At 41.6% G+C, this 18,022-nt stretch overlaps 1 protein-coding gene across 1 annotated transcript in view; it reads right to left on the bottom strand.

Moving 5' to 3' along the window:
• Positions 1 to 3,487: 3,487 nt before the first annotated feature.
• ece2a (endothelin converting enzyme 2a) overlaps positions 3,488 to 18,022 on the bottom strand; it is a 103,693-nt gene continuing 89,158 nt past the window's right edge. Inside the window, exon 4 of the mRNA XM_034703987.1 lies at positions 3,488 to 4,072. Within this exon, the coding sequence (XP_034559878.1) occupies positions 3,782 to 4,072 (291 nt within the window). The 3' untranslated portion in view covers positions 3,488 to 3,781. The remainder of the gene's footprint in view (positions 4,073 to 18,022) is intronic.

Raw genomic sequence — 18,022 nt, 5'->3', positions numbered from 1 at the left:
TATATCCCAGTCCTGCAGTGTGGCTGATTTGCACCCTAAAGCCTCTATTGTCAATATCAAACCCCAGGACACTCACATAAGCACCCTGTTGCGCCAAATAAGTGCAGATTTTTTTTATAACATTGTCACAATTAGCCGTATTCCTTCCAATCCTGAGCACAAAAAACAGATAGACAGTTGAAGCTTACCCATAGACAAGACAAGGGTCTGGGGGAGATGCAGGACAGTAAAATGCAAACATTTGATACATCTCAATATATGCAGCATAAAAGGTGAATATTCAAGTTAATCACTATGACGAATGAAGGAAATTAGAGTGATATGATGTCACTAGTTTTCTTTGCTAACATAATTAAGTTTGTGTAAAACTCACTAAAGAAAATGTAACCGTTGCACATGGATTGTAATTAACAATCTTGACTTTCAAAACAATGCCAGACAATACGATCTCACCACAACGTCCATTTAGTAGCTGTTAGGTCAACTGGTGTGTCCTGAGGTCAAGAATGAACATCCAATATCGCTTGTTAGTGAACTATTTGATTTTCGCCAAGCATTAGCTTCAGCCTCCACAAAAGCAGAAGTCATAGTGCAGGCAATCACAATGCTAAATCCACCTCTTACATCAATTCACTGTTAGTATGTAGGTAGGGTTTCCAACTTTATCGCTGCTAGATAAGGGACAGGTGCACGGTGCCATTGTGGTGTGAGCATGATGTGTGAATTCAGTGTATATTCAGATTCTGATTCAATTGGATATGCAGAAAGTGTGTGAATTCCCTTTAATCCTTACTGTGTCATGATGTAACCTCATATGAATAAACCTCAAAGAAACCACAATTTTATTGTTGTTGTTATTACTATAATTAATATGTTTTAATTTTGTTTTAATTATTACAATATTAATATTATTATTATTTTGTATGTTTGTATTCACTTATTTTTAATTGTGCACTATCTATTTATGTATATCTTTACTTTCTGACTATGGACTAGGTGTTTTTCAAAAATCTTGTTTATCTGTTTTGTCTCTGAGTCTGATGGCTGCATTGTTGTTTTGTGATGTTGGCTGAGTCTAATAAAAACGTTTAAAAAAAAAGAAACCACAATTTGGCTCTTTACATTAAAAAAACAGGCAAAAGACAAATTAAATGGAAAAGAGGAGTATGACTCACCAAATGTACTTTTTCCATGGATACTTTTTGCTGCTCTTGGCTGACTCAAGCAGTCTTTTGTCCTTTTGCACAGCCAGAGAGAAGTGCTTACATGACAAGTCACAGTTTACAGATATCTGAAGTTCATTTTTGATCAGCTCTGTGCTGCATCAGTTTCTTGAGTCTGACCAGTTAATGGCCATCAGAGAGAAAATCCTCTGTGATTGGATGACAGGCGGTGTGATTGGCACATGATCTGCCATTGCTGTTTTATCTGATCTAGGATCTGTAGAGTGCAGTCTGCTGTATTTACAAGAGTTAACAGTCAATAGTCAAGTCAATTGAGGTCCTGTATGAAAGAAACCGATTTAGCCCAATATACGGGATGTCCCAGCTAATATGGGACAGTTGGCAACCCTACATGTAGGGCTAAAAGCTGATATCCTACATAGTAATCAAACATTACTACCAAAGACCACATCATTAACTAACAACAAAGTTTGTAGTCAGGTTGAATTGAAATTACAGCACATAAACTGTGTCATGATGTTTCACTGTGTGGGAGTCTGTTATAGATTTAACTGAGATTAGGCTAACATCAGTGACTATCATGCTCTTTTTGGATTTGGGGAGGATTTGCTTCAGTAACCAAAGATAGTGTTACGTTCAACAAACACAGTTGGGGCTCATAGTTAAGCCTTTAATATTAAACATGGAGACTGAAAGCTCAGCAGCAAAACATGGTCATGTTAGAACAAAGTAACGGCTGGATCTTCCTCATACTGGTCGAACTTACAAATACATACTAACATAGCTAACTAACACAACATAGCTAACTTACATTCAACTTTTACTTTACATTGACACACTAGAGGAAGTAGTAGAACACCTGAGCTCGACGTACTTGCAAAAGAAAATCCATGCTGTCAATCAAATTCCTTGTCTTCTTCATGAAAAGATACCTTGTGAGGATGTCAACTTTTAGCCTGGGATGTGTAGCTTTAAAATAAACTATAAGATCTCCCGCACAGCACTCACGTTTTTTGAAGAGAGACAATCTGAAACATCAAAAAAAAATACCAGGAGTAAAAACAACTCATGGGGTTTACTTTAGCTTAATTATCTCGCTAGCAACAGGTAGTTGGAAATACATTGTGACAGGCTTGGCAACAACTGCCAAAAGGGGCTGGTTTTGGCTAACATCAATTACTTGCTAACTGGGCAAACTCCCTTTGCTCACAAAGATAATTTGAAAATAAAAGGTACCAGGGTGTGGATTTTGCCTAATGGTTAAATTGCATGTCCATATAGAGGCCAGCCCAGGTTTGAGTCCAGCCTGTGGCCCCTTTCCCACATGCCATTCCCCCACTCTCTCTCCAGGTTTCCAGCTTTATCCACTGTCTCCTTCTCTCTCCTAAAGGTGTAAAAGCCCCAAAGTTATATAAATATAAAAATGAAAGGTGCCTGAGAGATTAAAAATGTGAAATAACTGCTTACTAGGCTGTATGGGAGAACTTTTTGCCCAAAGAAATGTCAAATTATCAAGTTGCACCAGCAGAAAAACCAGAGCCAAAGGAGAGCCATCTGAAAAATCACATACATTTTTTCAAGTCTTAAAAATAGGCAGTAATTAGATCTCAGCAGAGAATTAAAAATAAATGATTTCTACTTTATCAATGTGCACCCCCACCCCTCACAGTCACCAGCCTTCCTGCCTGTCTGCACGCCCCGCTCTCTCTCCCTCTGGTCTATATTTAAGCAGCAAAGAGCACAGGACCTGAGACTCATCTCATGTTTCCTCAACAAATAACACGCAGGGTGAGCTATCACTTTTATGTCTGTGTGTACACACCCAATGTCTGCGTGCTTGACAGCTGTGTCAAACACTGCGTATCTCCATTAGCGGGCGTTTGTCCAGAATCTAAAGCAGGCGTGAGACAGACCCCAAAAGAAAAGGTGACTCTGACTGACATATTAATAAGCTTTAACACTGGTTTTACATGCAGGCTGGTGCCTCTCTTATGTACTGTGTCTAGACTTGCCAGTTTGTCTTGCAAATTGTGAACATTGGCATGTCTTGTCCTGCACTACAGAATCAGACTGTTGAATCTATCTGATGAAAACACCGAATAGATGAAGACTGTGTGATGTAAAATTGCTTTATAAAAGATAAAAGATTCAATTAGGAAGCGCACCAGAACAGAAGCTGAGAAACAGACAGAATATTAGAACACGGATGAAAGAAAATGCATAATAAGTCACTTAGCATAAGAACAAATCAGTCCATAGTAATTAAAAATGGCCTGACGGTAAAAAAAAAAATACTATAAAAACATAATCAAATATATATTTATTGCAGAATTACCAATTCACCTCAAGGAAGAAACTTTATAAGACAAGACTTTCGGCAACCAATCTGTGCCATTTGCAAATACTGGTATATTAAAAATGGTATCACTGGTGTTATTTCTATACTATGTTTATGATAAAATGTTATATATCCCTCATGTGTTAACGTATCTGTTTGATAAAAAATGGTTTCCAATCTTTTTGTTATTCCAACAATTGCTCAAATGTGTATATCTTTAATTTACTCCCAACATTCCTTTGAATAATCCAGTTATTTCTTACAAGTCAATATTTGAAATGAAATCTTCCTCATCCTCACTATGAGTTGAGGGAACCATGGGAGGTTGGGATTTGGCGTCTTCAAGTAGCTTTTTCTCCAGAGCTGCATCTTCAGGGCTTAGCTCCTCTCCTTTGGTCATTACATACACAAAATATTCCAGGCCTTCCCCATAACTGTACTTTTTAATAGACCAGTTATATTGAGTCTTAGCATAGAGACGTTTCCTGAAGAAGGGATCCGCAAAGGTAACAGAGATAAACCGTCCTCCTGGCTTCAAGCAGCGACTGATCTGGGAAAACAAAGAAAGAGAAGAGACATTACCACCGGGACACAATCCTTCCATCCTATCAACAATCTTTTCTGCTCTCTTAGCTTAAATAAATGCATTATTTAAGCCTGATGCCCTTGTAATACCATACATCTTTACAAAGATCATTTCTGTTGACAAATTAATTATTGACAAATGAAAATAAAGAATAGCTTTTTCATGCAATATGTAAATCCATTTCACACTTTTCATTCCCGGACTGTCAGATGGATGACAGGTCTGGTAATGGACCTACCATTACTCTGTTTAGACAATCTTTTTGTGCTCGCAGTAGTAAGTAGAGTTGTCCACTGTTTTAATTGATATTGACTTTTAATTGCTAAACCAAGAATACAAGACGGTTCCACGTTTTGGGATGTATTTTGATATTTGGTGCTGTAAATCAAATGCCATCCATTCATCCATCAATGCCTTTCGCTTGTGGGTGGTGTGTTAAACCCCATTGGGTCTGGGTCTACCCTATGTATCCTCCAAGTTGGACGTGGCCAGACAACCTCCAAAAGGAGGCACTCATGAAGCATCCTGTTCAGATTCCTAAACCACCTAAACTGACTGAGCTCCAAACCTTATCTCTGAGCCTGAGCCCAGCCACCCTTCTGAAGAGACTAATTTTGGCTTCTAGTATCCACGATGTCATTCTTTTAGTCACACCCCATAGGTGATGTCAAAACATAGATTGACTTGTTAATTAATAGCTTTGCTATCAGGCCTACCTCCCTGTTCTCCACAACAGTCTGATATCACCCACATTACTGCTGATGCTGAGCCAACATGTATGTCTGTCAACCTCACATTCCACTTTACCCTCACACATGAACAAGACCTCGAGATACTTGAACTCATTCACTTGAGGCAAAGACTCCCTCCCCACCCCAAGGGAGCTATCCTCTGTTTTCCAGGAGAGAGCCATGGCCTTGGACTGGGAGCTGCTGCCCCTCATCCCTACCCTTTGCACTTGGCTGCAAACTGTCCCAATGACTGCTTTAGGTTCTAGCCTGAAGAAAACAGAACCAAATCATCTGCAAAGGGCAGCGATGATGTTCTGAGGCCCCCAAACCTGAAACCCTCCTCCTGGCTGGGCCTTGAGTTTGGCTGAAAAACCTTTATCTATTTCTATTATTAGGTTTTAAAGGGAACAGCCTGTATATGTTAACACAACTTGCTTATTTTGTGCAGCTTAAGCTCCACTGACAATTTATATAACATGCAAAATGGGTGCCATGGGACACTAAACAAGCTGAAGAGTCAATCACATAGGTTTGAAACAAAGTCCTTGGTGTGGCAAAGGAAACTTATCACAAGTCTATGACAAGAATACTTTGGTTAGGAAATGGCTCCTTACAAGAAAACTGGGGCTACAAAAACAGAACACTTTTATTGAACATATTTTCTCAAAGAAAGGCAGGTTTGATGCACACTTGCTATGAAATTGAACCAGTGTAATAAAGAACAAAATCAGATCACAAATTCACTAAAATTAGCATTTGTCCAAGCTAGCACATGCAATGCATCCCTATAAGCCAACACTAAGCAGCAAGCCTTCAGTCCAAAGTGCTATCTGCCCGGCCAAGCAGACTTATAACAGTGTGACAGCACAAAAACCATGAGGGTCCTTCCATATGAATAATTGTTGTTCTGGGTTGAGTGAGAGACATGTGAGCATCAGGACACAGTAAGCTTCAGAAGGCTGCAGAGCTCAGGCAAACAAGGGCACACACAAACACATACAAACAAATCGACACAAACACAAGCGTGCTGAGTCAAAGTTAGCTCGGCTAAGGCTGGGAGTTCCTCCAGAGACAGAAGTGTGTGTGTGGGAGTGAAAGGGCAGAATCTGCAGAACAACGAGCCATGGGCAACAAACTTGAAGTATTCAAACAACGAGCATGTAAATGGGGTCAACATATTGTTATATTACAAGAAAGCAGCAGATTCAACGGCAGCAAGCAGCCATAAAGCACCTGATAAGAAAGAATGAATTCCCATAGTTATGGACTTTTGACTGGGACTTGATTAAGATTGAAATTGAACTTCTTTACAGTCACATTTTTAGCGCTAAGCTCAGGATGAGACAACAGAGTCATGACAAACATTGTTGGGAGGGACCCTGTTGTGGTTAAACATCTGCATAGTCTAAAACAATCAGATAATAATTAAATAATCCACTCCCAAGAGGTGAAGCCTATCTATACCACACACATATTATTCAATATGCAGTCTTTGAACCCAATGTTTGTTTGTTTTTTTATCTCAAATGATACAGACGGGCAACTATTTGGAGCATTCGGTATAGTTCAGTAGTTATTGATATACTTCTGTCCAAGACTTACTTTTATGTGTATTTCCATTGTTGACAATGAGACTTGAAACCTTAAGAAGCAATAAATTAAGTGGTATCAAAAACAGATGTCTAAGAACAAACAGATGACACCATTCAGACCACAAACACTTCTAGCTCCTAAAATGCAGGCTACAGATTCTGCTGGCAGACAGCAAATGTTCCATAAAAGGATGCAGTTTCCTTTATTTCTATGTCTGATTATTTTGAAAAGCACCAACGCTTATGAAAAGAATAGAAACATGTTTGCTGCTGAAGTCAGGCTTCCTCCAGATTGCTGTGTGTCACTCTGCTCCGCCCTCCATCACAGCCTCTGCACAGCTAACTTTCCTCATTCCCCAGTCAGTTAATACTGACTCTTTGTTTCGTTCCTTTTGCATCTCATATGATACATTTGTGACTGTTGCTGATAGACTGAGAGCAGAGGAGAGAGAGAATTAAGTCACCCTGTCCCTGTATGTTTTCTATCAGTTCTGACCTGCAGACTGTTTTTTAGAAAAAAGACAAAGTAGTATGTCAAATGTTGATCTGTGGCCACCAATGGCAGGTAAGGCTATGCAGTTCTCAAAATACTTTCAACCTGGTTTAACTTGAACATCAGTGACCTGTACCTTCACCTGATCAGTTACTTGCTGGAACCAGCATAAGGCTCTCAGATTATAAGCTATGGCAGGAGAGAGAGCAGCAAATGACCCAACAAAGGATGTTCTTTAAATCAGTGTGTCATCAGCCAATCATGATGCACTCAGTGGTGCACATTAGTAGAGGGACAAAAGGCGAGACCTCGGATTAAAGCAGCTACGACAACATGCAGAGCATGTGGTTCAGAGACTAAAGAGATCTGATGACTTTTAACAACAGGACATTATATCATACAATGTTCTCAGCCATGGCTTAAAAACAACAGTGCTATTATTTAAATGTACCTTCTGAAAATATGAAATGTGAGCCTTAAGCAGTGTTAGCTAGGTGACAGAACTGTTGCATCTAAGATTTTGTAGCCTAAACATCGTCTTTGAATTAATAACATTTAGACTTTAAGCACCATATTTTTGGTTTTGACCTGCATCACTACTAAACAGCCAGGAATTAAGACTCAACCGAGCAAGATGGCGGAGGCAGCAGGTATTCCAGAGATTTACACAACTACTCATGGTAAAATTGTCATGAAAGATGAACTCTTAAACTTCCTTGTGATAAAAATGAAGACATTAAGCCAGGATGACTTTGTGTTATTGGCTGTAAACCACTTTGGGTCTGAATGGATTGAGAATCCAAGGAAAGCTCTTTTTGAACTCTGCACAGACTCCACACAACGCCTAGTAGCACATAAAGGCCCAAAAAAAGATGCAAATAACGTCAAGAGCTGCCTGAAATTACTGAATGAGGCGGGTGAAAACGTTCCCCGCTTTGTGTCTAATCATCAAGATGAGCTCCCACCTGTTACTTTCAGTAGCATTGATGTCTCTTGCCTGCTAGGGAAGATCGAACAGCTAAGTACTGAGATCTCTACCATGAAAATGGCCATGTGTGCTCAGGCAAACATCTGCAAGGATCTCCACACAGTAACATCGGACATGAATCAATGCTTATGTGCACTTGAGCAGCCTGGTCTGTACGGACAAGATATGCCCAGATATGCCCTCTACCCCGGTCAGTGTGGGGATCCTGAGCCGGGGTGTGGATAGCTCAACACAAGTGTCGTAGGCCAGGGACCTCGATCAAACCGGCTCTGGTAGGGGGATTGATTACATCCTCCAGAGCAACGGAACGCCGTCGAGCCGGGCTTGAAGGAGTGCAACACAGGTTCTTGGGTCTGGGGACTCGGACATGAGTGCAGCAGAGGAAGCCCAGGTCGCGGAGCGGAGCGGAGGCGCGGCTGTGTCACCGCTATGGAGCCGAGTGGTTAAGGAAAGCCGCAGCCTGAAGCACGTAACTGGAAACACCCATGTACAACAAAGATCTCGCTTGAAACCCAACGGAGAGAAGAAGTTGAGCGGCATCGTTGGAACTAGCGCTGGAGGAAACATACATAATTAAAACCAAGCTGGTGAGAGTGTTTGCCACAAAATTCTCACCTGACGTAGACTCGGACACCCTTGTTACATATCTGAAGAACAAACTACGCCGCAATGTAGTGTATCAAAAGATACACACTGTCCAGCAACGGTTCAGCTCTTTAAAATCACTGCAGAATGTAATGAAGTTGGCCAAGTGTACCATCCAGAGTCATGGCCAGAGGGAACTTTTGTGCAGCGCTACTACGAACCTTGCAAGCCTATGGCTACTACTGGATCTGTGAGTGCTCATGTATGTGAGACAAATGCTACAATTACTGTGAGTGTGCCCGAGGCCTTAGCCTCCGCTGCATCCTTGATTATGTCTCTATGTTTTTAAAACTTGTGTTGTATAACTCGCGCGGCTTGCAGGTGACAAAGCCCGACGCATTGTTATTGACAAGCTCCTGGAAAATACTGACATCCTATGTATACAAGAAACATTTTTATCCAAACAAAAACTACATAAACTCAACTCTGTTAATAATAACTTTTATGGTGCCTGAGAATCAACAACTGATCTGAGTATGGGAATCATACAAGGCAGAATACCTGGGGGGGTTGCCATTCATTGGCACAAGAAAAATGACTCACTTATCAGGGGGGTCAGACTAGATGTGCACTGGTGTACAGCTATTGAAGTCACAAGTCGATAACAATGTTCTTGTTATTTTAAATGTTTATACACCCTATGAATGTTCCAGAAATGAGGATGAATATCTTAACCGACTTGCACAAATCAGCACAAAATCAAAGCTCCTCACAGTTGCTATAAAACAACTTGTTAGCAAACACTGGTTACAGTAAGTAATAACGACCAGTGGGCCATTTTTGCAGGTGAGTAAACAGTGTAGTGATAAAAATCTGTAAGATAGAGTTGGAATAGGTAGAGATTGGATAGAGAGTGATAGAGAACGGTTTTCGTCTCATTTGAAGTGTAATATGAGTAATGAACTCTAAAAAGACATGAACTCTCTAATGTTTTAGATAATGCATGTAGCCCTGATGACACACACTCTAAATGCAGTCTGTAAGCATACAGTGAGCAGCTACTGCCTGGTCTCTGGGGAGGCTCCATGCATGGCTTTGAAGGCAGAGCTCACGTGTGACTGTCATAAAGCTGAGATGATCCTGTCATGCAGCCAGGATGGAGTTGTAGTAGTGGTCTCTACAGAGAGCTGCAGAGGAGCACAGCGGCTCCCCCCTACACTGTCCTGAGGTCTTTGGAGAGAAGAGTCACTCAGAGACGAGCACGTGTATCCTGCTCTGCTCACATGATTTATCTCCACCAGCAAGCAGCCCGAACATGAATTATTCACTCTCCACTGTGACATGGAGCAAAAAGTGAGAGAAAGGGTGGAGGGGTCTCTGAATATGGGATAAAATGAGTAATATAATGCACCGAAATAGGAGATAAAAGGGTAGAGTGATGTACAAGAGGGAGTACTTGACAAAAACATGGCAGAGAGATGAAGCCAGGACAGTCACAGTCAATGAGTTACTGTGGATTTTCAAACTTTACAAGGTGGTCCAGACATTTGAGCTGGTCCTTCACAAAATATCATGTCCTGCATACTGTGGCTCAACAAACTTATTTATTTCTCCTTTAGCATACTTTTTATGGGTAAAAATGTTTTTAACAGTGCTGAACATCTGCTGTACCTTCCAGAAGTCCAACTCTAAAATCCTTTACGGTTTTGAAAGTCCTAGTCAAGAAACAAAACTGATCACTGAACCACACTGCAACCTGGATATTCTACAACAACACACATCAACAACAACAACAACAACAACAAGAAGTACAATATACATCAGATACAACTAGTTTAGGACAGCTCTTTGGTTTTGTCTTTGTGTTTTACTTTGCTTTTGAAAAAGAAACGCCAAACTTGCTCAACCTAAGCAACCTTGCCTGAAATAAGGTTACCTTGCCTCAAATATATTCCTAAGAAGTGCTGAATCTTACAGAACTTCCAACTTGCTAGATAAAATAGAAAAAAAAAATCCAAAATACTACAGTGCCCTATGAAGATGCCATCGTCGTAGGCATCGTAGTGGGGGGAAAAGTGGGACTGACTACCTATGGCCCAAGTGGGGAGGGGGGCCCTTAATGGGCTTGAAATAAAATGTGTTTTCTACTACATTTTTCTTTTGTTTTGTTATAACTGCAATACGATAACTAAAATTGTCTGAGTAAATAAACAAACATTCAGAATTCCTTTCTGAAATTTATTTCCGGCTCCGTGAGATGCGCGCCTCATACCTAAAGTGGGGAATAGTCATATTTTCATAGCATCAAGTGTGGCTGAATCTGACTGAAAGTAAACTGTAGGTTTTTAGAGTTTTATTTGACTTCATGAGGTTAGATTATACAAAAGAATTCCCCCTTATTCAACAAGTCACTTGGCTTCAAATAATCTTGTTTACAGAGGTGGACAGTCTGAAGGTCAATATCGTGCAGTTACATTTTGAGAAATTGTAAAAAAATATATATTGATATGTAGCTTAGGTTTGAGTCAGTTAACCAGGAAAGTTTTAAGCATATTTTTTTGTATAATGCAAATAAACCAGCATTATAGCAGCAATATTATATTTTGTAGGGTTGGCTGTGGTGATAGGGCCCACTGAGATATCTTTTCAGGGGGCCCAGAATTCCTGGCGACCCCCCTGGCTGCCATCATCAACTTTTGGTCACAAGAAGCCTGAAAAAATGAAGACAACCCAAAGTATGTAGAGCCACTGTTTCTAAATTTTATGACTTACCCCCTATTTAGTTTTGGTTTTGATTTCAACTGTAATTCTGACTAAATACTGCCACCAATGATTATATATTTTTGTCTTCTCTTTGGCCTGGAGCAGAGATAACAGGGTCTCCTTAGGAATGTTCTGAAGCGGCTAATGTCTTGGTTGTTTAAATGGATATTCAAATTCTGACCAACTGACATGTCTAAAGGTAAGAAAATTCTCATACAATAGTAAAAGTTGAACACAGTTAATCAAACACCACAACACAAAGGATCACAGAGTGTGGAGATTAATGATTACTAGTTGGTTAGCTACGTGTGACTGACGTTGACACACCAGTCCACAGGTTAATGTCTACATGTCTGTGCTGGTTATGCATTGCTACGACTGAACGGTTATATGCCAGTTTAACCAGACACAGCATACTTTTCAATTATTCATGACACTGAGATGTATGGGTGCACCCTCTGTAGTCGTGCTGTGTAACTTCAGAGCCTTATGTCACTGCTGATCAGTGGACCAACGTCATTGTAATTCAAGAGGAGCTATAGCAAACTCCTCAGCCATAACCGTGACCACTTGACAGCCAGGCTGGCAGGTGGAGGACAGTTCATACAGGAAATTCATTTATACACAATTTCACTATATGCGGTTGCAGGATACATTACCAGCAGAGATTCTCACAATGATGGGCATGTGTGTATTTACAGGAAATCCTTTTGAAGAGGAGGATGATGCACTGAGTGTAGTGAGTCATGTCTATACACGTTCTGTATACACCAGCACGGGCACTACGACAACAGCTCTGCCACTATGTAAATCATCCACCCGCACAACAGGGTGGTGGTATTATTATTACCATAAAGTATCAACGGTGGCAGGTCTGTTCAGATTCGATTTTATGCTCCAGTAATGTATCCAAAAATGAGACGTGCACCAAATCTCCAATGTAGAACCCTTGGCTGAATCAACAAGTGTATGAGGGTTCAGTAACAGTGACACCCAACAATGAGGTGAGGAAACAACATCCCCAAAACAGTGAGTCAGTTTTCAGCCAGTCCTCTTCCTGTCAGACGGCTGAAAACTGATCCTATGTGGGACATGGGGCTTCTCCAAGAAGACAGAGGAAACCTCCGTGTCAGCACCATCTTCACACACTCACACTTGACTGATGCTGTTCCTCAACAAACACACACACACAGCATGGATGGCTGAGACACACACATCCGGACAAAAAAGCACACATACAAATAACATCATGGCCTCTCCTAAATTATTCAGTGCGGTGGCGGAAGCTTGTGTCTAAGTGACCTGACCTGCCTTGAGTGAAGGGAAACAAAGAGGTAATATGAGATCAAGAGTTCAAGAACCCCCATGAGGTAACCTCCGTGCTGTATCAAGGCATTATAGGATATTTGATTATTAACCATTCTGTTGTATTTGGGGACAAAACTGTCCAATTTTCAAAACTAAACTATCCCTTTACTATCTTCCACAAGGGTTTTTTTCTTTCTTTGTTTTGGTTTCTGTGGATTGATGTTCCAAAACTGTCTACAAAGTTGGTCTTATTGCAGGATGCCATGCTGCTCATAACAGAAAGGGCTTCATCTGACCAACACCTAGCTAATTCAATCTCACTCAGTGCTTAAACAGCATTCTGCTAGATAAGGTGGTCAATTCTCTTTCATAAACAAAGGTTGGTTTTGGTCCAATATGCATTCAACTGTTTAGGGTTCTTTACCATAATCCAGTTGCCTGTCCCTAGTAGTTTAACATCACTTTCTTTCCAGTTCTAACAGGGCTGATCATCAATACCTTATTTTTTGTTACAGAATTTATTTATTTTTTTATATATTTTTTGGGGGGCTTTTGTTCGATAGGACAGCTGAAGAGAGACAGGAAGTGTGGGGAGTGGAGAGCGGGGGAAAGACATGCAGGAAATGGTCGCGGACGGGATTTGAACCGGCGATTCCTGCGACCAGGACTGTAGCCTCTGTATGTGGGGCGCTTGGACCGCTAGGCCACCAGCGTCCCTGTTACAGGATTTTAAAGTTAAACCTTATGCAGATGATACATTAGTGATGTTGTCCAGCCCAGGTGGTTTGTTCCCACATCTTCAACTGAAGTAATTGTTTCCTGTTTTATGACTAAAAAATGAATCTGTTTATAGGTGAGGGATCTGTTGTATGTGAAAGATATCTGATATCATATTCAGCTGAGTGGAAGTCACACCACATTAAACATCTCCGAGGTGATCTCAAACTTCAAAAGCACATACAGCCAGTTTGCAGAAGTGACAAGCTCTTACTAGCATGCTGTCTCTGTCTGCTTCTGATGATTGTAGGTGTTCATTGCATGTATTCATGCGTGTCCAGTCAATCGTATGCTGACAAAACTGACAGAGAAGTTCTCCATCCAATTCAAAGAAGTCGTTTTCATGTTGTTCTGCTCTAAACGTAGCGCTTAGCGTCACATTTCTTTGTTTTTAATGACAGTGATGTCTCAGATAACAGGTCACATGCAGACAGGTTGATGGGAGCTAGAGGGTCAAAACATGGTGGAGACTCTCCCAATAGTTTTTATCTGTTCATTTAGCTCATGTGCTGTGAAGAACACTTGGATCAATCAGGAAATCGTGAGTTTTTTAGATCACACCCCCATTTCAGCCAATTTGGGGTTCAAAATTTTCATTGTGAAATTCCCATTGGTCCGCTACCTTTCTGCCTCATTCAGGGAGGAGATAAGTTGTTAATCCAAGAAGAATAACTTTTCTCTATATCCTCAATTTCTTCTTGCTCTGCTTTTCTTCTCCCTCACTCACTGGACTGAGTCAAACTCATACTCTGTTGTATCCATGTCACGATATACTGTGTACGATATACTGTGTATGAGATAACGGATCGTTTTTGCTTGTCAGATGAGGACAGAATGGCAGGTGGTCATTTTAATCCTCAGGACCTTCAGGTCACATAATCTGGGTTCATCTGAGATTGAAAAGGTATATTTCTGGCTCCTTTAGCAGCAAACTCACAGTCGTACAGTTCCAGTTGTCCAGCATCAATGCCGATCGATTAAATCACTTTGGATATTTGTTCCAAATCTGATCTGTCAAGGCTAAAATCTAAATAACATGTATGAGAGAAATGGTGTGAATGGCATGATCTGACAGATGTGCAGAGGAACAAAAATAAGTGTTGGTTCTGACAATCGCTGGACTACCCCCTTTCAGCTGTCTATGTAAAGGACAACTTCGGAAGTATTTCCAATACCCAGACAAAAACTCTTGTTAGTCTTGTTTGCAAAAAATTAAAACTTCTAGGACACATGTGACGTTGACCCACAGAAAGGTAAAACACTCCAACATGAATGACTGTAAATCCAACCAATGAAGTGAAAAACAAGTGTGTTTTTTTGTGCTATCAAGAGGTTGGACTATGAGGTGATGTGTAATTGATGAATGGTCAACCTATTCAACCTAAATCAGCTAAAAGTAAGTCATGTCTATGACTGTAATATCATCTAAATAGACAAAGTGACCTTCTCCAAAGGATAACTTCGTCCTGACCCCACATCCACATCCTGAAAGAAAACACTTTGCCAAAAAAGAAGTGATTCACTGTTTGTTCTGAAGCCATAGTGGAGGTTCAAATGTGGGGCACGCAGAGGTGGATTGCCCATTTGCACCCACCTGACAGTGTTTGATGCAGAGCTGATCAGTGGGTAGAAACAACAACAGAGTGCTATCTGTGGTCAGCAGACTTGTATGGACCACATCCTACTGTCTTCTTTAGAGGTACTGTACACAAACAGAGCCCACACACAGGCGGTGTACTTTTTATTTGGGTCATATTTCAGATTACATTTTACAAATTCCCTCCCATCTACTCTCTGGTTGTTTACTGGTCTCATGTAGCTCTGCAGCCCCCCCCCCTCTGCCTGCAGCCCCCCCGATCCCTGAAGGAATGTGCATTTGAAATCAACCGCCTCTCCTCCTTTCCATTTCACCTCATCCGTAGCCTGCAGCCAGGCATGTGGATGGCAAAAACGTGGAAACGTCTTGAGGAGATAGAAAAAAAAGAAGAAGGAAGGAGTGGGTGAGAGGAACTTGGAGAGACGGAAGGGAGGGAGGAGGGAGGGATGAGGGAATGAGGTCTCTATGCTGCTCTCCTAACAAAGCAGATCTGCTCTCCTGCTCTTCCCTCCAGGAGTGCAACAGCCTCTTTAGTTCATCTTTCCATCCTCATTTCATCCAGCTCTTCCTTTTTCTGTTTTTGCAATCTACTGCCTTCTCAGGCTTAAAGTGTGACCGCTATAAGGCACCATCTGCTCTGAGAGAGCTTGGTAATGTGCATGTGTAAGTGTAAGTTTGCTTGAGTGAGTGGGCTGTTGCTTTACGAGCCAAGTGTCTCTCTTGGGAGCATGTTTTAATTAAAACTGACGAGAAAAACTGAAATACCTCCCAGAGTTAGATAAAAATGATTGGCATGTTTTAAAGGTGAAGTGCTCCATATGTAGAAGAACAAAACAATAGAACAACCATGCATGATTCTCAGTGTCCACTTTCCCCACTGCAAGGCTTGGAGTCCATGGCACAGTGATGGATAACAGGGAAAACGTGAGAGTGCTGGATTCCCTCCAACTCCCTGCCTGCCCACCTTTCCTCCCTCGAATTTCCTCTCTGCCACCCTCCTCTCCTCCCCTCTTTTCTCCCTCCTCACACCCCACGTTGTCCGCCCACCCACTGCTCAGATAAATTAAACATCAGAGACCTTCCCTCTTTTTCTCTCAACATCTATCTCCTCGCGCCTAGCATGAAACAAAAAAAAAGTGTGTTTGCGTTCGGTGAACATACAGAAAAAGCTGATTCAAAATGGAGATGTCTTGGCTCGACACATTCTTATCGAATATCTGCTCTGATACAAATCTCAGAGTGCCTGCTGTGTGGGCTTGTGGAGGCTCGTGCTACAGTAGGAAGACAACAGCAACCTGCCTTTTTCAAGTGGGCGCATCCCTCCCTCACACCTCCTGTTGTCATGGAGAGAAAGTTTAGTGCTGGTCAGGGTAATGTATGTAGGTCAGAACGAGACACCTCTCAAAACAAACACACCAGGCGGCAGAACAGTGCAGCTCACGCCTTCGTTAGGCGAGGAGAATGCCAGAAAGTTTCAGATAACGAGCAGGAAAAAAAAAGCTTGAACAACACGAAAACTGCACTGAATGTTTACAGGGGGAAAAGGCAGAAACATTTCACTGCGATTTGAGGATTTTTCAGCCTGTCGACAAGCACAATTGTGAGCCATGAAATCTTTCACAGCAGCCAATTAGTGTGTTGACTTTAGGTGAAAACAGCAGTTCAATAAAGGAAAGGAAAGGAACCCTGACTTTTTGAGAATAAATGAACCTCTGAACTGTGTCACTGCTGATGTGTCTACAAAGCGCTGGGAAGCGCGGCCTCGGTCATTAGACCTAAAGTGAGGGAAGCTCTTGTCTTCAGGGGCATTTCAGCAGCGTCCCCATGCTCTAAAATGTAATGTCAGTGCTGGTGTGTGTGCTGTGAGTCCGTGAGTGTGCGTGCGTCCCTGTCTAACTGATCAGCATCTTCGCATTCAGCTGCCACATTCCCCCCTCATGGCGATCCGGCACGCTGAGCTAAATTTAAAACCTCCCTTTCTTCCCTTTGCATCAAAAATAAACCGTCCCTGGCTTTTATCTCATCCTTTCTTCTTCTTTAACTCACCCACTCCCTCTCTCTCTGCTTCCTCACCCTTTTCTGCCTTCTCCCTTTTCAGCAGGGACCAGTGAGAGGTTTTCTTTAATTACTGAACTACTTTTCACATCGGTGGAGAAAGACAGACACACTTCAGACTCCCACAACCACCCACTGTCAAGCTTGCAGCTCATTTCTACTAACCCAAATATGTGTGAGCATTTGTGGTTAGATTTTGTTTAGACTTGCCCATGGTCACTATTTTCAAACACTCAAATACAAATCAGCATTTCTCTGCAGTCAAATATGCAAAACCCATCAAGAAAAGTCTCCTGTTCTGGTGCGGTGTGGTGAAAAATGATGCAGACTTTGTGAAAAACTTTGGATGGGAAGGCACGGAGTCAGCGAATGTGTAATTAAAAACCTCATCTGCCTTTCAGAACAGTTTAAAGGAGTGGTAAAGCTCAGAGGAATAAGAGCTACAGAAACTGGAGAAAAACGTGAGCGGCTGGTTCAGTGACACGTTTGGCTGAGAAGCAGAGGGAGTAAAGCGACGGAGGCTGTTCCCCTCTTTTTGACTCCATTTATCTCGCCCCTTTGTGCTTCTGTTTTCTCAGTCTCTAAATCTGATGCCACCTTTTAAAGTCCAGGACACTTATTACACTTATCAAGCCCTTACTTGCACTTCTATGTAATTATCCATTAAGTTCTTGTGGGTAGACTTACATCAGCAGCCCGCTGGTAATTAGTTTATTGTTGCAACCCTCTATTTAGCAACACTCACAGCCTAAAACACACAAGCTCATGCTTAGCTAGCTTAAATGATGAATTTTTAGCCACAAGCTGCTAATGCATTCTTAATTACTTGGACAGACATGAAAAAGTCAATCAACAGAGACAGATATTTAGGTTGGACCACAAGCCAAAACAGAAACAACTGCTGCAATAAAGTCTGAACATTCAAAGTGTCGCTCGCCTCTAAAGGAGCCAGAGATAAAGAGTTTGGCAGCAGCAGGAGACAGAGGGAGACCCAGTAAGAGAGGCAGAGAAGGCGGGAGGCAGAA

The sequence above is a fragment of the Notolabrus celidotus genome, chromosome 15, assembly GCF_009762535.1.
Source record: "Notolabrus celidotus isolate fNotCel1 chromosome 15, fNotCel1.pri, whole genome shotgun sequence".
Taxonomy (NCBI): domain Eukaryota; kingdom Metazoa; phylum Chordata; class Actinopteri; order Labriformes; family Labridae; genus Notolabrus; species Notolabrus celidotus.
The sequence above is the reverse complement of the archived record's forward strand: the minus strand, read 5'-3'. Positions and strand labels throughout refer to the sequence as shown.